Source organism: Seriola lalandi, unplaced genomic scaffold (assembly GCF_002814215.2).
Source record: "Seriola lalandi dorsalis isolate HSWRI2012SDOR001 ecotype SW California unplaced genomic scaffold, Sedor1 jcf7180002054336, whole genome shotgun sequence".
NCBI classification, from domain to species: domain Eukaryota; kingdom Metazoa; phylum Chordata; class Actinopteri; order Carangiformes; family Carangidae; genus Seriola; species Seriola lalandi.
Window position 1 is genome coordinate 217639 of NW_019524889.1, and position 12106 is coordinate 229744.

Here is a 12106-nt window from a genome sequence, read left to right on the forward strand (position 1 = left end):
TTTTGTTGGCAGTCAGATGTAAAGACACAATTTCATTACTGTGAATAGCACCGTAGAGACAGACCTGGTAAAAGATCAAAAGAGTAAAATCATATTAAACTGTCATGACTCACGTCAAAATATATCTGTTTGTTCCAACTAACATTTTCTCACATTAAGCCAGCTTTGTTGCACATTTACATTATTGATTTAATTTGATGTTGCTCTGAACTTAACGTCACCCTCACCTACTTTCAGCTGTCTGAAGCACCTTGTCAGCAGTCTGGTTTTGAAGCATTCAGCTGCTTCTGAAATGGATGCTTGGGAATTTGTGACAATAGATGTGCCTTTTGTTTTCAGTAGGAGGAGCCCGATGTGCTATTATTATTGACAGTGGTTAAATATAGCCTGGACTCACTTGTCTCACTGTTTGTAGAACAAACAGAAGAAGCCACTGATCAGGTCATATCAGCACTTCTATTATTAACTCACAAGTGAACATGTTGACAGATTGCATTTATGCAAATGACGCTTCAACCAAAAGAAAAGACCGTACAGCTTCCAGGAAAGAGAAGTCAGATACCCAGAAATGATACTGGTGGAGTTTAATGAGGCAGATTGCCACATGATTGTTAAGTGGTGTCTTGTTATTTACTCCGTGCCATGTTGAAGTCAAATTGTTTTTGAAAAAATACAACTTGCTCAGATACTGTTCACTTGGTACATACAGTTTACATGACTACAGTTGACTTAATGTAGGCAAAGGCAATTATAGAAAACCCATCACACATAAATGATGTAAGTATTATGACAAATACTTTACAACGTAGTAACTATACAATACTATATGTATAATATCATAGTCTATATAAGAATCAATATATGCTGTAGTTCATTGCCTGCTATTCATTGGCATGATGTAGACTATAAAAATCTTCTCAGAGATGGATTTGGAAATCCTGCCAAGAATTTGAATATTCACTTTGACTTTGAGTAAAAAATTACTATCCTGTTATGTACATCAATAATTCATTTACATTACCACAAAAAAACGCAATAAACAGATTTAATTTGAAAAGTTGCCAGGAACAGTTCTGTTACCCATTATTACAATATCACAGCACCCTTATCATAAGGAGCATATACTATAAATACAATACTGAATCCATAGATAGACATAAGACTGCACTCAGTGCAACAGGAATACTATGAAAGGGTAAAAGGCCTCTTTTCAACATTCAACTATGGTATCCCAACAGTAATTTGCCTAAAATTACATTGAAAACATCTGTCTTGCTTGAAATATCCTTGCAGCAATAAAAATTAATAGGACTACTGTCAGTACTCTGCTGTCTGCATTTTCCCATTATGATTAAACTAACTGAATAAGTCATGATGACATAACTGTGTTTTTCTTTTCTTTTTCATACAGTGGTAAATTGTACAGATCCAGGTATCCCCGTCAACTCTATCCGGGAGAGTAAGATTGAGCACGGTAACTTCACATTCGGCAGTGTGGTCTTCTACGACTGCAACCCTGGATATTACCTGTTCGGCTCATCGGTGCTCACATGCCAGCCAGTTGGCCACTGGGACAAACCTCTGCCAGAATGCATCGGTACAGGGGCTTCCTTCTTGTTACATTGACCATAAATCAACTGAAAATTGATAACTAGTCTCCTTACAATTCATGCTGTTTAATTGTCTATGCCTGTCCACTGTTCAGTGCATTAGTTTATCCACTTTCTTTGTAACTGGTGTGTTCTCCACAGATTTTAATGAATTAATACACTTAAAATGAAAGGCAAATTAGGAGAAAGTTTCACTCTTGATTGAGTGTCCACAACGTTGTTTGCATTCCCATTTGCTTCTAGAGTTTTTATGGTACAAGTTGCTGAATGCCGTGACTGGGAGCATCTGTGTAATGTTCGGTGCCCCAGTGGCTTATGGTTATGGCTTATGGTTGCACACTGCCTAATTGAGAAATGGGGGAAACTGTCATAGGACCAGTTGTTCAGGCTATAGCTAATGTTCCCTCTGAACTAAGTGCTCAAATTATAACAACAACCATCCATGAACTGTAGGGGTTATGTGAGGTTGTAATGTTGCTCTCGAACACCTGGCTCATTGTACACTCTGCTTTTGTATGAGGCTGCCAACAGTAATGACCTATTTCCAGAGAAATCATCTAAAGTAAACCTCTACACTTTGCACACAGGCTCCGAAAGCGCTTCATTTCATGGTAGAGAGATGACGCACATCATTTATTTTATCAAAATGGAACAGTAATTAAAGAGATACACAGGAGTGTCTGTCTTGAATGTTTATTCACGGCTCCCGGTATCGCTGACACTTGACGAAATTGGCTTTGTAAAATCACAGAAACTTATTTTGCAATATGAGCTGATTAAATGACAGTTCCCACAAACATACATAAAGGTCAAAAGAATAATAAAATAGCAGAGACAGAGTAATGTACCAAATTATATTTGAGTCCCGAAAACAATTAGCATTTAATTTAAGGTTATATACAATGTAACATCTAATCGTCTTTTCATGAGAACAGATTGTGACAATGATGCGGTTCTGAGGAAGCAACCTGATATCTGTTTAAATAAGGCATGTTAATATACTCAGCTTGCTCTGTCTTTCAACACAAGCTTCTCTGCAACACATAGGTTCGGTCAAAGTTGACAGCAGTGTAGATCAGCATGATACTGGACTGGTTGCTGATTTTAAAAGGGCTTCTCTCATTTTTTGCAAACTCACACTGATATACTCTATATACCTTTAGTATTCACTGAATGTTGTACTGATATGATAAATAATAAAAATATTTTTCTTCCATAAAGCCATTTATCTAACAATAGAAAACAATGTGCTGTCCCAGCAGCACCAATAGCAGTGTGAGATGTGATTTTATCAAGTGTGTTGAGGCATGCAACACTAATCCATCCATCCATCTATTCATTCATCCACTGATAATCTTATTTCCTCTCCTCACTCTCTGTCATGCAGAGGTGGACTGCGGCCGCCCAGGAGCACCTCCCCACGGAGTGATGAGCGGAGAGAAGTTTACCTTTGGCTCCACGGTGCGCTACTCCTGCTCTGGAGACCGCCAGCTCATAGGAGACTCATCACTCACCTGTCAACTAAATGGTCACTGGAGTGGTCCACTGCCCCACTGCTCAGGTACACAAATACATACATTTAGTCATGCATACACAAGCATGCCCGCACACTTTCACACTATGAAACATAAGTCTCTCTCTTTCACCCTCCCTCACGACAGTCATGTCAGTATCATATTAGGGACGAGTAGCTGTTTGATTTGTGGAGCATCCTTTCATTTGAACTCAGCCCGTGCGTCCTTGGAGATGCTCTCTAAATGAATAGAAGGAGTTGTGTTTCAATGTTTGGTCACCTAAATCACAAAACACAGAAAACATAAACAAAACATCTCTTTTACCTGCAGTGGTATCTAGCAACACACACAGTTTGTTTTATTTGCTCAGGTTGTCAGGTATCTGTGTGATATCTCTGTGATTACTGCCACCACCCACAAAAAAAGAAATCCCCAAGCTACATCTTTTTTTTTTTTTCCCAGAAACAATCTCCAAACATTCAGTGTCACACTGAGACACTGCCAACAGTTTGAGGACTATTTGTTTGCTAGCAAGTAGGTCCAATGCAAACGGTTCACAGCAATGTCTGTAGATTATAAAGGACACAGTTTCTGGAGAGACAAGTTGATGATGTTTACATTTCTCAGTACTGTATGCAAAACAAACAAAACTTCATTGTATTAGCATTCCAGAAATACAAAAAAAAAATATCTCAAAACCTAGGCATACTAAACGAAAGCTGTCTACATGGCTGAATAACACCGGAGGTAAGACCGAAATTGTCAGCAGAATACTCAAAACACAGCCACAATATGAATACAGCACCACAGTGGTGTAGTACCTGGGAGTCCTGGCATTAATGAGATATTTGGTTAGGGCCTGTGTGAAGTTCAGAGAAAACACTCCACAGGATAGTAATCAGCCAACTGAGCCAATTTTTTTTTCACTCAAATGAGAGTCCTGTGGAACTCTAGCAGGATTTTTTTAATGGTTCCTGTGTTCCAAAATAATTGACCATTATTGTCCTCAAATTCCCCGTCTACTCAAAGCAGTTTCAGCAATTCACTTTTAGAGCAGGTGCTCTTGTGGTTTGTCTGGCAGTTGGGCTGATGAATTGTGGACCAGCGCCAAATAACCCAAAAAATAACGCTTTACTCATGATTCTTTTTCGACTCAGAGATAGGAAGTTATGACTTCACGTCTCAGCTGAAGAATGTGTAGAAGCAAATGTTGATTCCTGCTTGAAATGATCAATCAAGTGAGAGATATCAGCCCTGACACAGCCTAAATGCAAACTCTGGGAAACAAAGGTTTTAACAGAACTTTTTATGTCTTGTGCTCAGTACATTTAGCTGTGGACTCTCCTGTTGATGTTTTCTGAAAATCTGAAGACAAAAGTGCATCTTATAGTGTATGTCTGCAGAACTACAAACTTTTCCCCTAATCCCCTCCGTGCACTTCCCTCCCATCACATTTAAACATTCCTGACCATTTAAGTGGATTCTCTTTACTGAGTGTTCACTTGGTTTGTTCAAATCCCTGACCCAGAAGTAATGTTTGTAAGCAGACTTGTATGACTGTTTTTTTTTTTCTTCTTTTTTAAATGAGAGTGCAAACTCTCTACTCACCTTCAATATTTTGTATTTACTCAGACAGTTGGAAAATAGTGAGGCAGTAAGAAAGCTAGACTCCTAGGATAGTGAGGAGAGCACATGGTTTCTTGCTCTGTTTTACGAAACAGACTTTGAGGCATGGTGAGGTCTGTTGTTGTTTTTGATGAGCCTTCATAATTATCTACTGATGATTCGCTTAATAGTTGTTTTTAGGCCCAGAATTATAGTCGTACTTTTAATGCTTTTGCTTTAATAAAAATGACAAAAAGGCATAGAGAGATATTTTTTTCTTATTTATCACCTAGTCTTTTGAGGCAATTTGGCATCTTTTATTGAGATGATTTGAGCAGCACCCTGCTGTTATGACAAATGGGCCTCTTTGAAATTGATAATTTGCAATTTTGTATTATATTTTATTTTATCACTCACTCTGAGCCGTGTACCACCAATATCAGCTCTGCTGCGTCTTGTTTGTCTGAAGGACTACAGCTAATATACTCTGCTTTAATCTTGGAAAAAAAAACATTTAATACCAGGCTAGATTCAGTCCATTTAATTTAACTTGTCCAAAATCTAATCAGCATCCACCTATCACTTTAAAAGTGAGATAAGTAAAACCAACACAAATCTGTTCCCAAGCATTTAAATTGTCGAAGAGCAAGTGCTGTTTAGAGAGTGAGCCCCTCTGGAGGAATTTAAGCAGCAGAATACGAGTGCTGGGTCAGTGACCAGAGGATTTAATCACAATAAATGATGCTGTGACTCACCAAGATAAAGAAAAAGGATGTGCTGAGGTGAGCTATAGCAGATGATATGAATTTTGATACATGTATTCAGATTACAAAAGTGTTACTTAATCAGCTTTTAATGATATAAAAATCCTTCTATAACACATAGTACTAGACAAATATATGCAGTTGTTTTTTGTTTTTTTTAACTAAAAGGGAATTAATGACACCTTTTTACCTTTTGGAACCATGTAACTAACAATTTATGAATTTTTACATACTTAGAAGAAACAAAGTAGAAGAACAGGTTTTTAGAAAATCGTGACATCTGCAATACGATTATGACACTGTTGATATTGATGTTATTTATAGATAATGGTAATTAAACTGTTAATGTCTCGTCCTCATGTTGTCACACAGGATTATACTGTGCCAGTGCTTCTAATTAACTAGGAAATCAGCAACTCAAAATGGAGTCAATGGAAAACCTTTGTAGATCATCAAGCCTCTTAATGATGAACAAGTCATCATTTTATCATCATCATTTTAGCACATAGTTTTCACAGGTACATTAGCAAAAACTTGTGATGTAGTGACACAATTACAACTGAAGCGTTAGAAAGAAAAATTAACTATCTGGAAAGTGTTAATTTATGTTTAAATGTTCTTTCTTTTTTTGAAATTTCCCTGTGTGATGTCCCATCACTTCTCTTTGATGCTTTTCAGTGGAAGTACTGTATATTATACAGTAGTCTACAGTAGTCTATAGACAGCTTTATCTGTAGGAGTAAAAAATTATTAAAATGGCACATTATAATTCCCAAAATGTTTCATCACCAATAGCAACAAAATAATTTGTGCTATGAATTCCTTAGAAATCTAGCCCAGCATCAGCAACAGTTCTCAGCTATGCATCCATCCATGCATCTATCCTTCCTCTCATCTGTCCTCCCTTGTTAATTAGTAAGACGGGGCTTAAAACTGCTTGCCAAGCCATTCCCCTTTTGTCCTCATCTGTTGCATGGCTGAGTTGAAGGCCTTATTATTTCCTCACAAAGGCAGCCTGGTGAACGGACATTAACTCAGATTCAAACCAAATCCACTACCATCCCAATTAGTGAGATTATAGCTGTCACAGTGCATGCCGAGCCAGGCTGCCTCACCTAACTGAAGGAGACTAATGAAGCACTGACAGCTGCTGTGAGACATACACACACATACATGCACGCAGAAGTGGACAAACACACAAACAGGCAACAAATAAATATGCTTACTTAACACGCACTTGCAAAGACGAGGCTATTGCAAGTACATGCACAGGAAGACAGGAAGACGCATAAACACTCACATGCATGAAGTGCACTCTCTTACAGACACACACATACAGTATATGCAGTACCAAGGTAGGTAACGTCACACACATATGCACACACAATCATAGTTAACCACAGCCACACACAAACTTCTCGTCTCCAGCTGTGAGCCTTTGACCTGACAAATCCAGTTTGTGCACATGTGAGCAGCGGAATGTGTGTCGAAGATATGAGCTTGGTGTTTGTGCAGTAAGGCTTTGTCAACAAGTCCAGTATTACTGCAGCTATTTGCTGCTCTGTAGACGGAGACCAGGAGCCAACATACAGAGAATGATGCACAGTGTGTGTGCACAGCTCAAGGAACAGAATCTGAAAGCCAATAAAAAACAGATCCTTTACAAAGAGACAACATGTACTGAACTATATAGACGGGAACAGCAGCAGATTAGATAACTATCTATCTATATATCTATCTGTGTCTGTCTATCTGTCTGTCTCTCTCTTTGTGTCTCTCTCTCTCTCTCTCTCTCTGACACTCTGCTTTCCGAAGCCAAACATTTTGCTTTTTCCATGGGAGAACGGAAGCAGCAGCAGTTGAAGTGGTGGTTGGTGTTGTGTGTTAATATGCTTTTTTTTTTTTTTCCTTTGCTCTGAGGATGTCCCAAGTGAATACAAAACTAAAAACCCCACCCCCCTAGACTCCATCATGACTCACATACCACTCAGCTTGGCTCGCTGTTCATTACAACATAAAATGTTCAGTAGTCGTGGCACCACCCTGACTCCATACTTGTCATCTCTCTCTGATTTCCTATGGCTTAGATAGAGAACATGTCCCATTTTTTTTCACCCACTGGAGACTGCCCTAATGGGGACATGAAAAGAGAATTAACAAGAGACACAGCATCTTCTTTTTTGAGTTAATTCATAGAGATGAAAGACACTGAAAGTACTGTATGTTCCTCCACAGAACAAAAGACAGGAGAGATAATTCAGGGTAATGAAAATGCATTTAGCTTCAGAGGTCAAACTATATTGATCATTTCTCATAATCACAGCTGGTTGCCTTTTAATGCTGGCCCCACTGTTTTTATGGACAGAAAGCTCCTGGTGTCAAAGCAGTGAAAGGTATTGGTCCTTCAGGTTGTTGGCGTGGTGACAACTGCTCATTGGTGCATTGCACATTTTATAGATGCGTCCTGGAGGATTCAAAAGATGTACAGTTTGAGCCTCAGCCCTCTCTGTATTGTCCCTCAGCTTGACACAGACGAACACCATGTTGTAATTCACTGCCATCCCAACTTAAAAGGGCCCATCTGTGAACATACACATAGATAGTTAAAGTGGATGCCATGTTCACTTTCTTGTTTTCATTGCTTTTCGTTGCTTGTGCGGTTATCCTCCAATTGCAGGCGACACAACGGGCACCTGTGGGGATCCTGGCACACCTGCCCATGCCAGCAGGGAGGCGGGAAACTTCAAAGTGCGCAGCAAGGTGCGCTTCACATGCGCAGTGGGACATACGCTGTACGGCTCGGCAGAGAGGATCTGCTTCCCAAATGGGACCTGGTCAGGCAGACAGCCGTTCTGCAAACGTAGGGGAAATTTTAAAAATGTCTCTGTGATGTTATGAATGAAACAGTTGGAGAGCATAAGAGTCATACAGAAAGGACACACACACATTTCTTAACACACATACACATTGAATGTATATGCATACGGTAACACAAAGAAATGTGTGGTTTGGTAATACTTTTTGTGTAGTGGCACTGGAGGCTTTGTCAGGTCTTGTTTACACAAACTGATAACTTTGTCTTATTTTGTTAAATTTGTGTGTTTACCCCTCAAAATATGTTGCCAAAAACACATTGTCTTGGTATGGTACCAAAACTTTTTCTAACAATAACGAGTCATAATATGAGATAAATGGGCTGCATGCAAGCATGGATGTGCATACAATGTACACAGCAATGTGCATCCACACCTACACACACAAATAACTGGAATAGCTCACAAACACAGTACTGCACCAGATGGATAAGTATCTCTCTGCTGCAGTCTGGTATTTTTCTGCCAGCACATGGTACTGTGACTAGCTTCCAGATTGCAACCAAGAAATTCATTAATTCTAGACACCTAAAGCCAAGTTCTTTTTGGATTGTGATAAATGAATGATTGTGGATTTTGAAGATATTAGTTCACAGAACGCCAGCTCTACATCTTGCATAAATTACCCCCAGGGGTCAACCAGATATTGAGGCACATGTTTGACTGCTTCTGCTCTCCTCTACTTATTGTCCGCCAGCTTGGCACAGCGCCAGTGTCATTTTTAATATGATAGACCAATGCACAGGCCCTCTGAATTATTCTCTGTATCTGCCTTGCATTCCATCTCTCTTGTTCCTCCTTTTTTCTTTCTCTTTTTCTATATCCTTCATTTCCCCTGATGCCAGCTTTTTCCTCTTGCTTCTCCCCTGATTTCTTTCTGTCTTAATCTTGTTGTCTGGCTGCCTTTCCGTCCCTGTCCACTCCTCCCTCTGTCCCTCCTTTGTGTCTCAGCCTCTTTGTTGCTCTACCTTTTCTTCCCTCCTCTCCTTTTGTACCACATCTCTCTTCCACTACCCTTTTATCTCTCCATCTCTCCACTGAACTCTTGATTTAAAGATTGTTTTAGCCACCCTTCCACCTCAGGAGGGAGGGGGCAGGAATTCACTGGAGCCTGAACGAGTTTCGTTGCTGTCTGTCTGTGATCTAAAGCCCTGTCTAATGTTAAAGCCCATCCATCCGTTATCCAAAACCTTTTACAGTCTCTTGAAAACAGTGACTGTGGATATTCAGCTTAATATCCATCTCACAATACCACCAAGGTCTGTTTTGTCTGTTTCTCTCATCATGTCTGTCTTGAATTATTCAGAGAGGAAGCCAAAAAGGCTACTTTACTTTATTTTTGGCTTATGTGTATATGTGCTCATGTGTGTGTTTTTATGGTACAGTAATGTGAGCATATCGGCACCTGGTATGTTTGGGTATGTGCCTGATTGATGCATTTGCACCTGAATGAAATATGTGTGTGTGTGTGTGTGTGTGTGTGTGTGTGTGTGTGTGTGTGCATGCGTGTGCGTGCGCGTGCGCATGCACATGCACATGTGGTAATTGAGAAATCGCCACCACACCTACCGCACGTCTGTCTCCAACAAGAATCACTATTTCAGATTTTCCAGGCAATTAGGTGATTGAGAGAGCAAACCAGCTTCATAATTAGACATGATTTGGAGCAGAAGAAAAGCACATGAAACAAATTCTGTCCTTTTCCCTCTTCAGGGATACGTTTTGGTTGCAATATTCTGGAAAGGACATCTCAGTGTAAAAGGCCCAATCCTTCAGGGCTTCCTCTCCAGGGATTGAATGTCTAACATCTAAGTAACACTTTGCATGAAATTCAGCCTCATGTTTGAGTTAAATTTGTGCCTTAAATTGTAAGGAGTGACAATTCACCATATCACCTGCAAAGATATTCAAAATCATAGAGTAATAAGTCTGTACAATTTAATTAGTACTTATTTTTAAGATTTGTAAATTAAAAGTTCTGTTATTGTCAAAATTGAGCCCAGAGTCCTTAGACCTCAGCTTGAAAATTTCACATTACTCCCACGATCCTCTTCTTGTTTTAAGCCAGCACTAAATGTCATTAACATGGATGTACTACGGGAACTGCACTTTATTTACTGATGACTCATCAACAGTGTGATGGGGATTTGTGGAGTAATGCACCAGCTCTGCTCATTAGCTTCTCTTAATAAAGCTGTGATGCTGTATAGATTAGTGGTTCTTTACTGGTTTTGTTCAGGATTCTTGAAAAGAAAAACAATGTTTATTCTCATGCTGTGATGTGAGGCACACACACATAATGGGGAACTCTAACACAAGCCAACATTTTCTATCTGCCCTTTTCAGACTGTTCCACCTGACTGCTAATCACACTGAATCAAGAAACTACAAATATTCACTGGGTCAAAAGTAAAACGGCAATTATTTCATAAATAAATATTACTATTCACGTAATATGTTGGGAATATATTTTTCAAAACCTGTTAATCACCTTGAGACCTTGAGAAGTCATCTTGCTGCCACCTCAGGGGCTTCCAGCCCTCAGATTGTGAATCACTGATATGGAAAATAGAAAATCCATTACTATTTTACACCTCTGACCTTCACCTCCTCTCTTTTCTCTGCCATTTTCCAGCGGTACAGTGTGGGAATCCAGGTACACCTGCTCATGGCAGTATTTCCCGTGTGGATGGTACAACCTTCTCCCACTCCATTGTGTATTCTTGTGTGGAGGGCTATTTTCTCACTGGCTCGCCCACACGCCAGTGTCTGGCAAATGGCACGTGGTCTGGCATAGCTCCAAACTGCACAAGTGAGTTTCATATGCACACAAACATGAAAGGAGGTTGGAGACGTGGATCTCAGTCTAGCGGAATACACTTAAATAGCCATTCTGCTGAACAGTGTTATGCAAATAAAATAAAGAGCAATGCATTGTCTACTCACTGTCATAGAAAATTGTGAAGCGATCGATGTCTGACCAATGAGATGTGTACAGTAGCCAATAACAGTGCTTTGAACAGAGAAACACAACAGTTCAAAATTCACTGGATCTTAGTTGATCACATTTATCTCAGTCACACTTACACCCACATTGGCAGCCACTGAATTCATTATCATCACTTTTAGAAATAGAACAAACAAACATGTAAAAAATAGGACGAAGATGACTGGGCACTCCCGTGGGTGTCATGGGTGCATCCAAAATGAAGCGTTATCCTGGTAGTGAGTCACTACTGACCAATTACACATTACACATGGCCACACATATCAGCCACACTAGGTGTAATTGTGTTTGTACAGTAAATCACTCATTGTTCTTTTCTGTATTATGTCATATGAACACATTCAACATATAACTAATACTGAAAAGCAGATAAACACCTCTGAAAAGATTTTTGACGGAGGAGTGAAGATATTTTTACTCTCTATTTCTGCCAAAAGGAGGCGCTCTGAGTGATCAACTGTGGTGCTAAAATAGGGTATCAGATTTCAAATGGCACATAAATCTCTTTGAGCCATCTTTTCCCTGCAAAGCATCAGAACTGTCATGCAGGTATTTATTGTCTAGAACTCAGCAAATGAGCCTTGCAGTAATTAAGAAGTATGCCAATCTATATTCAATTTGCACCCGGACGACTATCAAACAAAATTACACATTGTTCTTCTCTCTGAAAATCACCATATTCTCTCTTCTGTTATTGAATCACAACAAAAGATAAATGGTATGGGCATAATTT

At 39.5% G+C, this 12106-nt stretch overlaps 1 protein-coding gene across 1 annotated transcript in view; it reads left to right on the forward strand.

Annotated features, from left to right (window-relative positions):
- Positions 1 to 12106, forward strand: part of LOC111655938 (CUB and sushi domain-containing protein 3-like) — a 73976-nt gene that overhangs the window by 30179 nt on the left and 31691 nt on the right. Inside the window, exons 16-19 of the mRNA XM_023407506.2 lie at positions 1412 to 1597; positions 2998 to 3171; positions 8171 to 8353; positions 11002 to 11178. Coding sequence (XP_023263274.2) covers positions 1412 to 1597; positions 2998 to 3171; positions 8171 to 8353; positions 11002 to 11178 — 720 coding nt within the window. The remainder of the gene's footprint in view (positions 1 to 1411; positions 1598 to 2997; positions 3172 to 8170; positions 8354 to 11001; positions 11179 to 12106) is intronic.